General features: G+C 45.1%; 1 protein-coding gene across 4 annotated transcripts in view; it reads right to left on the bottom strand.

The window, feature by feature from the left end:
- Positions 1-19890, bottom strand: part of SPATS2 (spermatogenesis associated serine rich 2) — a 432511-nt gene that overhangs the window by 250423 nt on the left and 162198 nt on the right. For all 4 annotated transcript variants that reach the window (XM_085600260.1, XM_085600261.1, XM_085600259.1 and 1 more), the window contains 2 exons: positions 19308-19566; positions 5093-5302 (listed from right to left, as the gene is read on the bottom strand). In XM_085600260.1, the coding sequence (XP_085456386.1) occupies positions 5093-5302; positions 19308-19566 (469 nt within the window). The remainder of the gene's footprint in view (positions 1-5092; positions 5303-19307; positions 19567-19890) is intronic.

The raw sequence follows: 19890 nt of genomic DNA, 5'->3' as shown, positions 1-19890 counted from the left end.
AAGGTAAAACAAGCTGCTTTACATTCATCAGAGACTTAGCCTGAAGGCTGCTCTCCACAGCTACCACTAGGATAGCTTTCTTTAAAAGGTTGTCTTAAACCTATCTACCAAGAGTCGAATTGGACTGGTGCAAGGTGGCCACTATAACTAGTGACCAGCATATGCCAGGCCAACTTCTCACAACCTGCGCCCCTTTTTCCGGGAGCTAGACACATTGATCACCTCCCTAATCTGGGTAGTAGGTCGACATAGGGCAGCCCTGTCTACACTATATCTGCCAACAGGTCAAGGGGGACTGGGAACGCCATCCTTTGAGGCGTACTTTCTAGCAGCGCAGCTGCAATGGCTGTCGCGCTGGACAGCAGAGCGCCACATAGGTGAAACATCTTCTGACGAAGGACATATGCCTCTCCCGGCAATCCGATGCATGTTAATGCCCGGTACCAGACCAATGCACACGTATCCCATACAGGTATCAATAGACCACACATGCATGCTGAAGATAAACCACATTTCAAGGGGGAGACCCCTATATTCCCTGCTACTTCCACTGGTAGGGTTTCCTTGAAATGACAAATACTATACTGCCCGAGCCCTACAAGTATGGATTGAGCACTCATTAACCGAGATGGACTCCCTATTCGGAGGTGGACAGCTGCGTTCATATAATCAACTAGTAGAAGAATATGACCTTCCCCAGGTCAATTCCTACTACATAGACAAATCTTGAACAGCAGTCGCCCATTCTGGGACTTGACCGAAGGAGAACTACTGACGCATCTGGTAATATGGGAGCGGGCAGGCACCTAATTATATGGCTCTATAAAGCCATCCGGGAACTGATTCTTAAGCCACTGCACTCGCTGAGGCAGACATGGGATGATGAAGTGTGGAGGTTGTTCAATGACAAGGAATGGGAAAAAGCCTTAGAATATCTTAAAGAAATGTCCAGAAATGCACGATTTAAAAACATACAATTCAACATTCTACAGATGGCATATCTCACGCCACAAGGTCTTCAACGTTTCTATACAGACACGCAGTTCGCATGCCCCAGGTGTCAGGCCCCCGAGGCAGGATTTAAGCATATGTTCTAGGATTGCCCCACAATACAGCAGTACTGGGATAACGTACACAAGACAATCTGAGTAACGACAAATATTACGGATATATACACATGGGAAGCATGTGCACTGGGGTATTCAGAAGAAGAAAGTCCGATAAAGTGCAGAGCCGCTTTGCGTCCCTCGCTTTTCTCCTGGCTAAAAGAGGTCTAGCTATGTACTGGCAGGCCCTGAACGGACCCCCAGAAGAAGCCTGGGTGGGCGCGGTGAAGAAATGGGGCGCAGCTGAAGAAGAGGTACTAAGAGACGAAGAAGTGAGGGGAATATGCAAACACCCCATATCTATGGAATGGGCACAGCTACTACACCAATTCAAACAACAGACCACGTGTGCAGAACCACCCGAGACATCCCTGCCCTAGACACCACATCTACCCCTGATTGGTTTGTTAGAAGAACACGAGTCAGACCGGGTACATCAAGGAGGGCATAACGCAGTAGTCGCAACCATCAGCACCCCAGTATAATCTAGGAACAACCAATATGGTCCCCCCCCACATATACGTAACCATAATCTGTTGTCACAATACGGGCAATCACACGGAAGACCACCGCCGGCATATATCCCCACTGACCCCTAATAACTACCCCGGTTTACTCCCAAAGTTAGCAGTTAGCGATATAAGCCGGTAGTTCCGAAGCCGGCGTTAGCTAAAATGGAACGCACCCGCTACACGATGCATTGCACCGTACCCACAACCATATGTGTGGACAGACATAACTCCATAACCAAGGGAATGCTAGCCCAGCCATGTTACTGAAAACATACTGACAAAGCAAATGGAATTAACAAGTATGTAGCAACCGAAATGTAGTAACAATTGCTGATCATGTACTGTATGAAAAGCTATCGCAAATCTGAAAACCTACATTTGTTAACAAATAAACGCAAGTACTCTGTATCAGAATTTTGCAAAACTGTATGTGAAATCTTAAAACCCAATAAACAAATTTAAACAAAAAAATCACAACCCAGCCTTCATGCATCTGGCTACTGGCAATACAGAGAGTTTAGCTCACTAAACATTCCACCAAACTCTAAAAAGATCCTACAAGCAGCTAAAGCTGAATCAACGGTTAAGATACATTCCTTTCAATCGAAGAGGTTTTGTACCTGGTATCAGAAACGAAAATCGATCCACAATCCACAAATCTATATGAAGTACTTACTACTTTATTTGATAACCTTACACAATTAGGACTAAGCTATGCCCCTTTTTCAGAGCACCTATAGCAGCTATTTGTACGTATCTTACAATTCAGTCTAACCATTCATTACTCTTTACCAGGGTGGTACAGGATTTTTTGCAAGGTTTCTTTCACACCTTCTTGATGCTATGAAAAAAAACATCAGCTTGGAATTTAAACGCGGTTCCACGACAACTCATAAGGCAACAATTTACACCAATACACAAAAAACTTCTCTTCAAATGTGGTCATGAAATACAGCATTTCTAATTCGGCAAAAGGTTGGAGAAATTCAAGACTTTTCCATTAAAATACCAATCATGAAGTTCCACAAGAACAAAGTTACTGTCTACAAACTCTAAATTAATTCCGAAGGTCCCAAGAACTTTATATCTGAATGAAAAAGAGCATCAACCAACCTTTCTTACTGAACAGTCTACTGCTGCTGAAAAGTCCCCACACTCACTAAATGTCAAAAGATGCTTAAAGTTGTAACTTGAAAAGGCTAAAGACTTTAGAAAAACTGGTCAGTTCTTTATTAGTGTTTCCATAAGAGACAATCGTTATCCTCTGTCAAAACAGAGCATTTCAAATTGAATCACTTCATGGATTTAATACTGCCATAAGAAAGCTGACAGACCTTTGAAGCACAGGAATGAAGCTCACTCAACAAGAGGCATAGCATGAACAACAGGGTTATTTGCAGGTGTACCTTTACCATATATCTGTAAAGCTGCAACATGTTCATCGATCCACCCTTTTACCAAGTATTACAATGTAGATGTTAAGTCATCAACTGAAAGAACAATGGGTTAATCAGACCTACACACCCTTTTTCAGTACAATAGGTCTGATTATCTGAGATAAAACACTGCTTTGTTAATCATAATACAAGCATGTGAATCTATAACAGATCTACTGCTGCAGAAGAAAAAAATACTTACCTGCAACTACAATTCAGCAGCACTGGTATCTTTCATAAATTAACATGTACCCAACCTGTCTGTTAGTGAGGCTAATACACATCTGCTAACAAGTTTTGAAAATAGGACAGTTGGAGCCCCTCAGGAGGGATAGAAGCCGGAGCCTTTCATCCAGATTGGCCAGAGATTGGGTCACATAATAAGGTGGATGGGCAGGAGATGGCCTACTTGTGATTGCCATCATTTTCAATGTTGATTGCTGTACTGGTATACTGCTGTACTAAAATTGATTACCAGGGGTTCCTAGTCTGACGTCGGGAGAGACCTCAAGCATATGAATCTATAAAAGATACCAATGCTGCAGAACTACGGTTACATGTAAGTAACTTTTTCCATCAACGACATTTAAAATTGCTGCACTGCCAAAAAACCTGATCAAATAGGTCAGAGGAAAGATGTTAACATTAAAAAAAGCAAAGGAGATAAAGAAGAGTCTAGGGCGACCCCCACAAGATGGTATATGTTGGGGACCGAAAAGCAACAAGCACAATTGATTGGGATCAATTCAATAGGAAAGAAGAGTTACAATTTGCCACCAAGATCTTGATACGGATCAGACCAAGTCGAACTAAAAGAACAGAATGGTTGAACGTATCAAAGGATGCGAATGAATCCAGCAAAATAAGTGCAGCCTTGGTCACAATTCATCCTCAATGTATTAAGGGCTTCTAAATAGTTATAACGTTGTTAGGTGACAACTTGTTCTGCAAGACTTTCCACACAGGGCAACAAAGTACTTGGTCAGTACGGTTCAAATTGTATTTTTTAAACATAAGGGTAACAGCACTCCCACCTTCCATTCTAATAGAGCCATTTCTGAATAAAGAGAGGCTGATAATCATACTGATTAGAGAACCACTGGCTGAAATAAATGTATTGAATGAAAGAGAATGGACAGGCCGTCAGGAGAACCAGATTTAACAAGTTTAAACAATGAAGTGATCTCCTCTAGATGAGTGGGGACAAAAGTCTCAACACAAAAGTGAACTGCCACAGAAGAGTGACTGGAATATAGAAAGAAACCAAGTGAGAGCTCTTGATTTTGCAGTGATTTGTTTTGCCTTTTTTTCACAAAAGCTGCAAGTCAACACAAACATTTTGAGAAGGTTGGATGGCAAATGCCAAAAACAGAGACTTATAAAAGATGTTTAAGGTTTTGAAAATGGAGTTGGTGGGGTTATCCAAGTTAAGAATGTGCTTATAAAGAAATTCAGATTTGGCCATTCTGAGTTCTATTTTGTAAATACGTAAATGTTATGTATATGCCAATAAGTCAACTTCGGAATAGGACATTTCCCCCTTACGATCATTGTCAGAAAATAAATCTGTAATACCTCAAGGAGTCGAAGAGCCACCTATTTGAAAGCTATGTTTCTGTGTTGTTTCGTGAGTTGAAAAGCAAGTTCCTTACTCAGGACACAGGTCCTGGATGTTGCATTGTCAGGTAAGGCCTACGCGCCTAGGCCCATGCCAAATTAGTATGATGACAGGGCCAAAAACAAAAGTCAGGATACCTGTTTCACATGCAGGCACACACTCAGGCTAGTGGAACACAGCACTTTACCATGCAGGTGACGTTCCTGTCTCAACAGTGGACTTGTAAAATATGTGATGAGAAGACACTTTATAGTGCACAGCTACAATCTGCTTTGTTTCTGCTGCCACACACGTCATTTGTCTTCTGTTACATATTTAAAACTACTTCAATGATTTAAATATCTGCATGAAATCTACTAAATTAGAAATACTCGGTTGAGAGATGTGCTGGCTCAAAGTGGGCTCATTTCTGTGTCTTACCAAGCTTTCTGGAAGCAGAAGAAAGGGGGGTGTCTTCAGGCAGTGGCAGAGAGCCAGAGGCTAGCATTTGGGCGCCGGAGGTGCTGCCCGCACGGCCTTTCTGGGTGTTGCGGTGGTCTTGGGGTGCCACTCGTGTGGAGTGATGGTGCAACGGTAGGTGGACACTCTGCAGCTTGAGGTCCAAGTCAGCTTTCCTGTCACTCATCTCTCCTGCAAATACAATAATAACAGGATATTAAGGCCAGCATAGGGGAACATACTAAGAATGGAAAGAAAAGAGACAAGGAGAGGGCAAAGGAATAGAGCACCAAGAGGTGGGTTTTAGTCAGAAAACTTCAACTCACAATCACATTTAGTAATGGGGAGATGGGAACAAAGACAAAGTTTCCAAATTTAAAAAATGCATTTTAGCAACAAGTGCTTCCACAGATCTGTAGACTGTGATTAATTTGAAGAGTGTATCTGCAGGCCCATATGCTTGGAAGGATCATACTTGGAGGTAGACCAGGGGAAAAGGCACAACAGTATAAATCTTCATGCTGATGTACCAATAATGATGCAGAGTGGGTCTTACAATTCGCACTTGGAGGATTTCCCAGGGACTCAATGTTAGAGTGATCTGAAACACATGCATTAAAAACCTGCTCAGGCCCCGTGGAACAATAATATGTGCTAAATGTGTGGTTCAAAAGCACACACTCTCACATATACAGTAGTTGTCCTGCTTGTGTATCGGGTGTTAGTCTTCACCCTCTTTGGGAATGTATTCTTGCTTAGTGAGATCAATGTTTAACTAAAGCTATAACATGCTGCCCAATGTGCTGCTGCTCTTCCTGCTGAATCTCAATATAAAAAAGACCAGTAGTCGTTTGGAAGTCTCTGCATTCCAAGTGGCATTCAGTATTGATAAAAATCTCAAGCCCATACATGGCGCAATACTGGAGGAATAAAGACAGCCGTACTGCTCTGCAATTGCTGCACACACCTTGATGTCCAGTAGCTTCGACTGCAGATGGCACTCCAAGCTCGGGACACATGAACTCAGAAGTGCTGTGAGACCACAGCCACAAATTCAAATTCACTCCATTTGAAACTCTTTATTTCGGTAAAAATACCATGAAAGAGACATACATTCAAGGTAAACATCATACATTCCAATTTAAGGGAAACAAGCCCGCATATGTTCAAAAGGAATACAATTAAAATATAACACTGATTGTCAAAAACTGTGACGGCGGGCAATGTGGTGCCTGGGGACAGCAATTATGTGATTAGTAGCTTTCAAGCCACACACGAGCCAAAGATTTCTGCCCAAAGTGGCAGTGTCCCTCGTCTAAAGTGCAAATGCATTCATTAAAAGTTTGTCCAGTCGTCAGACCATAAAATTACATTCCTAGGCATTACACAGCAAGATTAAAATAGCTATTTAAAAACATCAAAACTCATGGTAAAAACACATTAATTCATTAGCACTTTGATTGACCTGGGTCACAGTGACAGACAAAAAAATGTGAGTTTGTTATTGTTCGAGGGTGGAAGGAAACTGTTTGCATTTTAAAACTAGTGCATCGATAGACCATTGTGACAATCATCTTGATAGGGCGGGTCGTCACATGTAAAGTTCTCAGGGGTGAATCGGAAGGGTTGTCAATGCCTTCCTTCTGATCGCCCGAGAGTGGACCAGAACCTTTGCAGTTGCGCACACAAATAATAGTCTTGCATCTGATTTCAGTATGCGCAGCCACTCTAGAGTCTCGAGCTCCAAGTTGTCTGCAAACCTGGGTTTGCCATTTACCCCTGGGTTTTGTATATGCTATGTAGGCAAAGAGACCATGGCCTATTGATTCGTGCGGGCAGAGGCAACAGTGGCAGCCCTTGGGCTGGGCTTGTTGGACAGCCAAGAGTTTGTAAATGCATTAATTGGCAGACTGCTATGCCTGAATTGAATGTAGAGCTTCCTGTCTGCCGGCACCTTGATCAAATCAAGGTAATTTTCTAGAGAGCGACTGACCTTGAAGTCTCTAAATTCTTCTGTTAGTCTGCCCTGGTTACTATTAAAACGGGCGTTATGCTCGACCCATTCCCAGTACAGTAGTTTAATCTGTCTTCTGATATGGGTTGGTGGGCAATCAATATTATGTCCTGGTAGGCCAATGCTGGGTATACGGCTTTTAACATGTTTAATCCAGCCTATTTAATTTGTGGTGTCGAGGACACAGACCTCTTTGAAGGCTGCGACACAGGGTGTCAGTTTGGGGTGGTGAGAATCCTTTGCCAAAATACCAAGGGATGGAGCTTCGCTAGGTCACTAAGCAGCGAAAATACCCATGTCGAGCTTTAATGGGCAGAGGGGAGTGCTTTGCGGGAGAGAGACCAGATTTCTGAGGAACTTGTTCTCCGAGACTGAGATCGCTTGCTTTTACCATGCCCCACAGCTCAGCCCCATATAGGGCATTGCTCACAGCCTTACAGCTATACATTTGCAGCGCTGCTGCTATTGGCTTAGTATGAGAGAGACAACGTTCCTTCCTCAAAACCCCGATTACCTGTGAAAATTTAAGGTAGGCCTTATTGAGATGATGTTTCCAGGCCATACCCTCCGACAGTTTAATTCCCAGATAATAAAAAGAGCTCACTTTCTCTAGGGGGATGTTATCTAAAAGCAGGTTCCCTTTGAAAGACTTGTGGGGTTCAGCAACATTAGCTTAGTTATAGAGGTGTTTATTTCAAGGCCTCTCCCATCGCAGAAGAGCTTGAATTGATTTGATAGTTTTTGCAAGCCCATAGGTATCTTCGAAACAAGAAGGGTGTCATCTGCAAATAGGAGAGTGGCAATTTTTTGGTTTGCTAGAGAGGGAGCGTCCGCTGGGATGGCAGATATGAATTCGACAATTTGGATGATGTAAAGTAAAAACAAAGTTGGAGCAATGACGCAACCCTGGCGAACCCCCCGCTATATTTTGTTGGGATCGGTGACTTGTCCCTGGCTACCCCATCTTACCCTGGCAAAATTATCATTGTGTAGCCTAATTAAAAGCTAGGAAGCTTGTTTCCGGTCCAGGAAAGACATGGCTTGGCAGTTCGGGCTGGACTGTTCCCATGAGGCACAGGGTCAGACTGATTTGCATATGGCCATGTCTGAACTGGGGTGGCAGAGTGGGCTAAAGAACGGTGATGGATCAAACCCAGATCTGTTGACTGGGTGCGAGTGTTTGATTGGTTCTGATGCTCCGTCCATCACCACCCCCTTTTGTACCGCTTTGTTCGCCATAAGTTGGCAGGGTATGCTCAGACGTGAGTCCCTTGCTCACTTTGCCACTGGATTCAAGCAAGCCTGGCTGAAGACGGCTGAAATGCCAGAAACCGGTCCTAGGAAGCTTGTTTCCGGTCCAGGAAAGACATGGCTTGGCAGTTCGGGCTGGACTGTTCCCATGAGGCACAGGGTCAGACTGATTTGCATATGGCCATGTCTGAACTGGGGTGGCAGAGTGGGCTAAAGAACGGTGATGGATCAAACCCAGATCTGTTGACTGGGTGTGAGTGTTTGATTGGTTCTGATGCTCCGTCCATCACCACCCCCTTTTGTACCGCTTTGTTCGCCATAAGTTGGCAGGGTATGCTCAGACGTGAGTCCCTTGCTCACTTTGCCACTGGATTCAAGCAAGCCTGGCTGAAGACGGCTGAAATGCCAGAAACCGGTCCTAGGAAGCTTGTTTCCGGTCCAGGAAAGACATGGCTTGGCAGTTCGGGCTGGACTGTTCCCATGAGGCACAGGGTCAGACTGATTTGCATATGGCCATGTCTGAACTGGGGTGGCAGAGTGGGCTAAAGAACGGTGATGGATCAAACCCAGATCTGTTGACTGGGTGTGAGTGTTTGATTGGTTCTGATGCTCCGTCCATCACCACTCCCTTTTGTATAGCCTAATTAAAAGCGCCAGGATTCCCGGGGGCATACCCATCTCCCTAAGCACCCACCTAAGTTTGTCAAAAGCTGATTTTAGGTCTATAAACACTATGTATAGACTCCACTTGCCCAGCAACACCACCTTCCAGTACAGCAAGAAGAGGCGGAAGACCTGATCGATTGTGCCGGTTTTCCGTCGAAAACACGCTTGGAGGGGAGAGAGGATATGATTCTCATCCATACAATTCTGGACCTTTGCTAAAAGCGGGCGACAGAAGACTTTTTGAACACAATTGATCAGGCTAATTGGCCGATAATTGGAAGGGTTGCTCCTATCACCCTTTTTGAAGATATGAACCACTTCAGCCCCCTTCCATGATTCTGGGAGCCTCCCCCGCTAGCAATGTCATTAGAAAGTAAAGTTACATAAGTTGCCCATTTATCCCTGTCAGAGCGGAAGACGTCTACTGGAATGCCATCTTGACCAGGGGCTTTGGCAGGTACAATCGCCTCCAAAGAGGCCAGGATTTCCTCTCTGGTGATTGAGAGGCCATATGGTAGTTGGTATAAATCGAGCAGTATTGGTCCCTTGTCGTGACTATAGAAGGTGGAATACAGGGCACCAAAGTGCTCTTGCCACGCGTTGGCTGGAATGTTATTAACCAGAGGGGGTGACCTTTCGAAATTGCCCTTGCCTACAAGTGCCCAAAACATCCTTGCATCCGGGTGTGAGATAGCCTCCCCAAGTTCTTCCCATCTCTTCTCATCCCTTTCTCTCTTTGCCTTTGTTTGGGCCAGTTTGTATTGCCTCCTTAGATCTCGGGTCAATGGGACGTCCCTCTGTCTTAGGGCTATGGACAACCGCCTTCTTAGGGACCTACACTCCTTTGTGAACCAGAAGTTCGTTTCCTGGTTTGGCCTGTCCCTAAGTGAATGGACAACAAAGTTTCTAGCCAGGTGTTAAAAAAAAAACTTCGAATGTAGGGTGCTACAGCTTACCGGTGTAGTCAACTCGTCCGACGGGATAGCAACACCCCCAAGTGAATCTCAAGATCGCCTTTTGAGCTATTGAGCTTGAGTTTGTCCGCCACAATCACGGGCCATTTAAGTCGTCGTTTGAGGGTATCACCTCTTTGGTGGCAAATTTAACAGGGACTGTCCTCACTTTTTCACCCCATGGATGTTGAATTATCAGGCTAAGAAGATTGTGGTTGCTTTCACAGGTCTGGATTATAGACATACCTGGTGCTAGTGGTCATAGAACGAGGTCCACAAGTATGTAGTCTATCCAACTAGTCCCATTTGGTCCAATATAGGTCATCCCCCCACCCTTATCAGAGCAGGTTCTTCCATTTGTGGCTCGTAGCCTATATTCTAGCGTTATCGCATTCAACTGCAGGGCTGCTTGTGACCACTTCTTTATCGGAGGAAGCTCCAACAATGGAACCAACCACATTTTGTCCTCCTCATTGGCATCTTGGAGGTCTTCCAAGTCAAGGGGCTCAAAGGTAACACTGAAGTCGCCGCCCACAATTAATAGGTGGGCAGCTTGCTTTGCATCCAGTGTCTCATCTAGAGGCTGTAGGGTTGGTGATCTGCCTCCTCTACAGCTCCTTGCATAAAGATTGAAAATATCTATGCTCTTGTCCATTTTGCATCTTAACCTAACCCCAAGAATATCTGGGTAGTTGCTGGGAAGCTCCTTAGTGTCACAATTTTATGTGATGCCAATCAGAATAAGCAGCCCTCCTGAAAAACAGCCTTGTTTGGAGGGGATTGCCGGCTTGTAAAATGTCATAAACCGTGGGACAAAAATAGGAGTCAGGCTCCAGGTTTCCTGTAGAGTGCAGATCTTGTGCCGATTAATGAGCTCAGGCCAATGAGGGAGACCCAGTTTTCCCCTTAAGCCTGCCACATTCCACAAGGCTATTTTAAGTTTCATTGATTTGTGGGGGGCTTGGTAGAGTGATGGAGCAGCCACATGGATAATCGGATAGGTACATATGATTGTGTCTCCGGCCTGGAGGTCCTCTCCCATTCGCAGGGTAGTTTGTACATATGCAAATTAACTCATGGCAGGGTGAGGAGGGATTTGGAGGAAATGTTCCACAGAGCTCTTTTGCCACAGAACCAGAAAGAGGAAAGGGGCAATGCTTGGGTAATGGAGTAGGAGTATAATACCAGTGGGTCTGCCCCATCACAATGCAGAAAGGCTCACATGATTGGGCAACACAAGGGAGATCGTGTTGGGGTTCAAGCCAGTCAGTGGCTCTGTTTCATGGCAGAATGAAAAGGCAACAACAGTGGGATCCGAAGTGGTTGATGGCTCAGGTGATTATGAAACAGGGTGATGGTATTTGCAAGAGCAAGACGGCAGTGGTGGAAACTCAGTAGATGAGCAGGCTGATGGAAGTAGAATTGAGGTTTTGCCAGATAAGTTGGTCTGGAGCAATAGTATCCAGGTTAGGGCCAACTGCAGGAATGCAAAGCCAGGGTGATGGTAGAGGAGAAAGTGCAATGAGGTCAGCAAGGGAGATGGTAGTGAGGCCATGTCACAAGATGGTAGTGAGGCAGAGCCACAAGCTGGTAGAAGGAACAAGGGTTCTTATCCTGCAAGGCAGCCCAGGCAATGGAATGCCGAGTTGACAGCACAATGGTAGCAGAGTCACAGCACCAGGAGCAAGGTCATGCAGTGTTGATGGTTGGGAGGTTGGAGTAAAAGCTCCATGTCTGCAAAAAGAATCACTGGCAGCAGGCTGAGTGTGCCAGCAAGGGGTGGGGCAGGTTGACAGGGATGTCGATGTGACAGATGTAGGGTAGTGGATCAGAGAAGGCAAGGGCAAGCGGCTGAACCAGAATGGTGATTGATCGGAGGGGGACCCAGGTGATGGGAATGGTAGAATCCAGGGTGAGTGATTTCTTTATTTTGCCAGTGTCCTCTCTATCAATAAGCCTGACCACACCCTCCCTGACTATTTAGCAACTTCACCCCTAGCGAAATTGGCGAGCCTCCTCCAATATTGATTTTACCGACGGAGGTTTTACTGGCTATGTTCCGTTGATCATCTACCGACACCATCCCTCCGAGCATCCACTGACACTAATGGAACATGGATGACTCCAATTTGTCTTAGCTGTCTAGTTTATCCCTCCTGAAGACCACTCTGCTAAGATGTTGCTCTGCCAGTTTCTTACACAGTGACAATCAATCCAGCCTCCTCTCCCCCTTGTTTAGCGAACTTCGTGATTAAGAAAAATCCTGGGTGAATGACAATTTTTTACCCTCTCCCTTGTTGACATTTCAATCGAGCAGCCTTACCAATGTTGCCCCCACCTGCTCGCCGGTGTCCTCTGAATCGCATCAAATCGCCGTTGGAGTATTCCTGTGCTGATACAGTGCCCTACTACTCCGCACTCTGCCGCCGTCCAACCCTCAGCCCCTCCACTCTGTTTATAGACAATTCTGAACACTAATTCCCTGATAGTGATCTACTAGGCCCTCCAATGTAATTTCTATAATTATTTATGCTTGTGAATGCTTTTGTAATTTACTGCCCTATACTCACACATATTGCTAATCCCCTTTCTATATTTGCACTAATAAACCCTCCCCTCTTACCCCTAAGCACTGACCCCTCTCTCTTCTCCTAGCACCGACCCCCATCTTTTCTGATGCATAATGTGATTGTTAAATCTCCCTCCATCTCCTAACGGACTCACCGACCTGACCCCTCTCTCTTCCCACTAGTACTGAACCCCTCTCTTCGTGTGCCCACTGTAATTGTGAACTCCCCCCTGTTCCTTACTGACCCCACCCAACTGTCTCCCCTCTAGCACGGACCTCGCTCTCTTACTCCTACTCCCACCAGGGTACCCCCTCCCCTCACCCTGCCTCATAATATACCCCCCCTACTGTGACCTCCCCCTCTTACTCTCCTCCCCCGGATTCTTCACCCCTCCCTTGCCTTACCCCCTCACTGCCCGCATTGCTTTCTTCCAACTCTCTCCATCACATTACTGACCCACCATGCCCCCCCCTCAACCATGTCCCCAACCTCTACTCTCTCCAAACATGACCCCAACTCATGGACCATTCTTTACCACGCCCCCCCAATGTAAAAGAAAAAAAAAACACCAAGAAATTTTTTAAACACAAACTACTCATCCGACACCCGGAAACACTTATTGTTGATAACTACCTCAGCCTCACCTCCCCCATAAAAACCAACTACATCTTCTATTCCAAATGCCCCTCCAAATGAAAAAGCATCTTCCTACGACATCTCCCAGTCACTAACTCAACTAAAATACCTTATGGATTTAAATTGTCTACTACTCCCTCCCCAGCTTTTCTAGGCGAAATTGACATCTCCATTTTCAAAACGGGGAATATCCTCATTCAAGCCGCTAAATCCCACCTCACCATCCTTGAGCACCATTTCAGCACCTTGTCTCTCCAACTATACAAAACTATTCCTAACCATCCATCTACACAACCACACAATGCCCACTCGCTCTCTTCCTTACTCCCGACCCCATTCACCCCCTCCCCTGACATCTCAATAGCTAATGCCATCTGCCAATCACCGACACCAAAATATTCTCTCCCCCAACGACCCTCCCTCTTCCTGACATACCAACTGCGCACCCCCTCTACCAAATCCACATGCACTCTAATGACCGGTCCCGTCCAACCCCTAATACTATTTTTAACCCCTCTCCTTCCTCCCGGCACCCCCAGCCTGAAACCCCTACTGTTCCCTCTCTGGGCCCATCATCTCCCTCACTGAACCCATTATCTTCCTCTCTGAATTACACACCACCCCTAACCCTTGATGCGGTCTCTCTCCTCACGCCCTTTTAACATCTCAAACCACATCGCCAGAGGCCATAAATCTCCTGTCCTCCACCATGCCACCCCTCTCACTCAACAGCCTTAGCAATCCTCATACCTCCCCTACTGCCCCCCCCACATGACAGACCTCCCTCCGCGGCAAACATAGAACATTCCCTATCCCCCTCCTCCTCCCCAACTGTCTTCCCCCTCACTCTAATAACCCAGACACTACTCAACATAGAACGCAATCTCTCCGCATTGACATTAGAACTCACTCGACTTAGAGAGGACTTTAATTACCTCAGCTCCAAAACCCTCCTCAATCGCTCAAATTCCCCCTACTCTGGCCCAAAAAACCCCACTAACTACAAACATTGGAAAACTACTCTTCTCCGCTGCCATATCCATAGCCTCGCCGCACCGTGAGCCATCTTTCCCCTTTCAACCTTATTGACCTATGTAACTCTTACTATCCTAGTTCTTCAATTAACAATCCTACCCTCCCCTACTCTAACATTCCCGTAATTCTGGGGACTAGCAGAATCCCCTCCTCCACCGTCTTCCCTAGACCCCCACCTCAACTCACCACTACCCACTCCTGCCCACCCCCCAAAAGTAAACCCAAATCCCTCTCCTGCATGCTTGTGAACTGTCGATCTGCTGTCCGACATGCAACTGAAATTTCTGAAACTATCCTTAGCAAAACCACTGACATCGCTTTCCTCACGGAAACCTGGCTCAATCACCACTCAACGAGCATACTTGACTTACTCTCCCCCCCCCGGATACTCCATCCTCAGAAAAGACAGACCCGACAGAATAGGGGGTTGCTTAGCCATAATCTTCAAAAATGAACTTCAGTTCTCCCTTGTTAAAAACTTGGATCACTCTACCTTCGAATACCTTGAAGCTGAATTAAAAGTAAAGGGTTCCCACCCAATTCATCTACATATCTACCACCCTCCTCGAGATCCACTTCCCTTGGTTGAGGAACTATCCGACCTTCTGACACAATCCTCAATATCTAAATAAAAAAATCTCTTCCATGGAGATCTTAACCTTTACTGGAATGACATTGATGATCCAAAATCATCCTCCTCACCAATCTTCTTGAGATTAATGACCTCAAACAACTATGCCAGTCCCCAACCCACACCAAAGGTGCCATTCTGGACGCCATTATTACCAATAGTGACTTGGCTTTTCTGTCCAATATTATGCCCATCGACTGGTCCGACCACCACCTCATACTGTTCACCAATGCTACCACGACCCCACCCTCCCCCACTAAAGTCATTAAACCTAGGAAATGGACCAGAAATCTAAATCTTAGCCCCCCTGGAAAACTGGAGTCTAAACTCCAAGCTCAACTTCATCTCACTCCTCTCTCCCAAAACGTAAATGAGCTTACTGAATATTTTAATAAAGCTATCACTGAAGTCTTAGACCAAATGGCCCCTTCTAAACTAAAAAATCAGAGCAATATCCCATCCAAATCATGGTTTAACTCAGAGCTCAATAGTGAAAGACGCTCACTAAGACTGATGGAAAGAACATGGAGACAGCATCCTTCTCCCTCACATTTGGCACTCCTCAGATTAGCTAGATCTACATACAGGAAACACATTTTTAATGAAAAGGCATGCTTCTTCCATACACAACTTGATCAGGCCAAAAACAGACCCAGAGAAATATTCAACATGGTTCGTAACCAAACAACCTCCGCCCCGCCAAATCCGACGGCCTAGACTGGTAGATGCGAAGAAATTGCCAACTTCTCAGAAAAAAAAAAAAAATCCCCAAAATAGATAAATCCTTCCTTTTAACTCGGATCCCAACCAACTCCCAACATACCCCTGACATTACCTCAATAGCTCATACATTATTCTCCTTACCACGATTCCACTTCACTCGTGCCCGCTACTACTCCTTCCCGCTACTACTCCTTCCCCCAACTACTCCTCACACTTACCTACTACTACAACCCCCCACAACTACTCCCCACACTTACCCACAACTACACCTCTTGAAACCAACCACCCTAACTCACAACTAAAAAACAATGCCTCCTGGAATAATTTCCACCCTGTAACTGAGCTCGAAGTTTTTAACAACATTGCTAAACTAAAATAGTCTTCTCATACTAAAGAACCCCTCACTTCTAATCCTGTCCAAGACCTAAAACACATCATCGCCCCATCTTGGACTACAATCATCAACATCTCCCTTGCCACGGGGTGTGTCCCTATCCCACTCCAACTGGGACAAATCACTCCCACTATTAAAAACCCTAACGCTGACCCGAATGACATCTTTAACCTCCCTCCTCTTTCCAAAGCCCTCGAAAAATGTACCCTGCTCCAATTAGACAAACATCGAAAATTTCAACTTACTGGACCCCCTACAATCAGGCTTCAGGAGAGGCTGCAGTACCGAAACTGTCATGCTAAACATAGTTGATGACATCCACCACTCCCTCGATAATGGCAAGACCTGCCTACTTATCCTCCTCAATCTCTCCGCAGCATTTGATACAGTTAACCACTCTGCCCTACTTAATTTGCTCAGAGATCGCTTTGCCCTTAATGGTACGGGTCTCCTATCTCCAACACCGAACACAACAAGTCAAAATCCACGACCGCCTATCAAACCCCACACCGGCCTCCCTAGGAGTCCCCCAGGGATCTATTCTCTCTCTCACCTCTTTATGGAACCCTGCACCCTCATTCTAAAACAAGCTGGAATCAACTACCACCTCTATGCTGATGACACCCAACTCTACTATAAGATCAAATCCCACTCAGATGTCCTACACCTTAACAACAAACTCACTAAGATCCAATCCTGGTTCCATTAACATCATCTCAAACTCAACCCTAAAAAAACTGAAATCATTCTCTTCTCCCCTAAAAACAGCCCCCTCCCCATCCAAACTTGGATCTACGACCTTAATGCCCTCAACTGTTCACTCTCCTTGTCCAACTCAGTAAAATCTCTTGGTAACTCTCAATGTCCACATCAAAAACTCGGCTAAAGGAGCCCTCTTCACTCTCCGGCATCTCAAGAAAATTAAACCCTTTATTCCATCTGATGACTTTAAATTAGTAGTCCAATCACTGGTCCTTTCGCGAACTGATTACGGCAACGCCATCCTCACCGGAATCCCCAAGGTCCATCTAGCTCCACTCAAATCTGTGCTCAACCTTGCAGCCAGGCTCATTACCGACTGCAAACGTTTTGACCACATCTCCTCAGTCCTCAAAACTCTTAAATGGCTTCCCATCGAAGGCAGATCCTCCTACAAGACTGCTTACATTACGCACAAAGCCCTCCATCAAAATACACCGCTGTACCTCGCCAATAAACTCAGCAAAGCGGGCAGCTCACGACCAATGAGAAGCACCAACGCTCTCCTCCTCATCCCACCCCTGCTAAAAAGAAAACCACACAATCTCGCTCCTTCTCCGGGAATGCCCCCAAACATCTGGAATACCCTCCCCAAAGACCTGCAATGTAACCCTTCCTACATCAGTTTTAAAAAAGACCTCAAAATGCACCTCCTCAATAAATATTGAGGGTCATAACCTGCGCCCTGAATTCCCCCTCCCACCATCTTGGTCCCCCTCTTCTCTCCTACTGTCTCCCTCCTCCCCTCACTCTATATGCCACTGGCTCGTCTTGCTCCCTCCCCCACTGCTCTCCTCCGCTCCCTCCCATTCCAATTCTCCAACCAAATTTCTCCCCTCCCCACATCTGCTCCCCTCCCCCATTTTCACTTCCAACTACTTACTACCTGTTGCCCTTTATGCTCATCTCAATCTCATACCATAATACAAAATCTGATCTCCCATATCCATGTTATATAGGTCCATAGCCTTTGCTCTATCTATCTGTTTACTTGATATGAGCAAACTCATGCTGTTTCTCTTTTGTTAACCTGTTGGTATGCCATCTAATATCATAATTCAAAATCTGATCTCCCATATCTATGTTATATATGTATATAGTTTTTGCTCTATCTGTTTATTTGATATGTGTAAACTTGTGCTGTTTCTCTTTTGTTAATCTGTTGATATTCCATGTAATTGAGATATTGTTTTATGCCATTACTACCTTCATACCCATGTAAAGCGCTCTGATACCCCTGGGTCTAGGCAGCGCTATACAAAACCTCTAAAATAAATAAATAAGTAGAAGCGAGTGGCAATAGGCAATGGCACAGGGATATCAGATGGGATAGACAAGCACGCAGTCATGAGGTCGTAGGTTGTAAACCATGATAGACAGCTGCATCTAAACTTTCACAAACTCAGCGTGGTGGGTGCAAGTGGGAATCACCTGAATCTGTGTCATGCCTCAATAAAATTACTTAAGGCTTGGGGGGAAAACTGCTGCTCTTGAAATCAAATCCACAGTGCTAGTCACTTTTCCCAGTCACAGTTTTTTAAGAATATACATACATAACACCATTGCCTGGATCGGAGTCAGACCATTAGAGCTGCAGAAAATCAGAAACCACGCAGGATGAATGCACAAAACTTGGTAAGAGAAGCCAAGCCAGATCATAAAAGAACTTAGTTCCCAGTAATTAAGTGTGTCCCTCTTAAAAACAATACTGATCTGACTGACTCAGACCTGCAGACTGGGAGTAGCTCAAGAGCAAAGATTAATAATGGCATGCGATCTGTGGACATCATGACAATTAAGAGAGATTTAACAAACATAATTTTTTGTCTGTCAATTATAGCCGACATGAAGTGCTCAGAGTTAAACATTGTTGTCACACATGAAGTGCAGCGATGTACAATGCTCTGAAAGTGATGCAAATTGGGGTCCAGTGACACTGTTTACTAGGCCAGCGGTTCTTAACATTTTGACTTCCAAGGATCCCAATGAATCACTACTGGAAGCCGGGGAACCCAGACCTAAGTGATTTCTATGATTTGATCCTCAACACAGTACATAAAAGCACTCATACATGAAACAGATACACAAATTATGGAAATTACTCAAGTTACAAGCAAAGTAAGTGAAAATCGAAATTTTACTTTTAATTGGAAAGGCTGAGGGTTTTAAAATGATGCTTTATTACTAAAATATGAAGCAATATGCTAGACTCTAGCGTATCACTGTCTTTTTTGCTCCTACAGCATGCACTTTTTCAGCACATACCATTGCTGCTTCTATTGCGGCTATCAGTAGTCCGTAGTAGATTCCGTTTGCAGTACTTACGTTGCTCCGACAAATCAAGATGACACCAACCTAGTTTGTAGCTTCTAATTTCAAATGTCTTCTTACATACAGAACGCTTTAAAACTTTAATTTTGCTTTTTTATGTATAAATACTTTATTAATCAGCTCATATTACATCTTATTAATAGCCGCAGACTCCGCCCTAAATAGACATTGCGGACCATCAAGGGTCCCTTGATCACAGGTTAAGAATCACTGAATTTGGTTGTCCCTTCTCACCTGTCCCATCAAACCCATCCAGTGTGATGGAGTCCGAGTCTTCAAGGTCTCTGGCGTCAATGGACAGTGAGTCGAGCCCCTGGCTCAGTGAGTCCACAGACTCTGTGTCATTGGCCAGGCCATTGACATGGTAGCCGTTGATCCCACTCCCCTCTGGGGATATCACACAGGGCTCCTCTTCTCCAGATGCCTGCTTGCTGGAATCAGTCACGCTGCTGGCTGCATCTGCTGCACTAGGTTTGCTTTTCTTCTTTTTGTTCTGAAAATGACAATGAGAATAATTACACACAAAGAACCAAGGCCATATAATTCTTTAAGTAATCATGACCTACGTAGCAGTGACACCTGAAGCAGCCCTCTGGCAGGAGCAATCAGGATGCAGAACAATAACTGGCACACAAGGCCTTTCACATAAACAACTGACATGACCCCTCAAGAGACGCACGTCATGAGCGCGGGTTGCACGAAGAAGACATGCCGAAGCCAATGGTATGTCCATCAACACTACAGATGTTTAAGATAAGGGTTACGTGACAACAGGAGCACGCAGAACTTGAGATCTGTGATATCACAAGAGTGCAGC

This window comes from Triturus cristatus, chromosome 4_2, assembly GCF_964204655.1.
Source record: "Triturus cristatus chromosome 4_2, aTriCri1.1, whole genome shotgun sequence".
Lineage (NCBI taxonomy): Eukaryota > Metazoa > Chordata > Amphibia > Caudata > Salamandridae > Triturus > Triturus cristatus.
The sequence above is the reverse complement of the archived record's forward strand: the minus strand, read 5'-3'. Positions and strand labels throughout refer to the sequence as shown.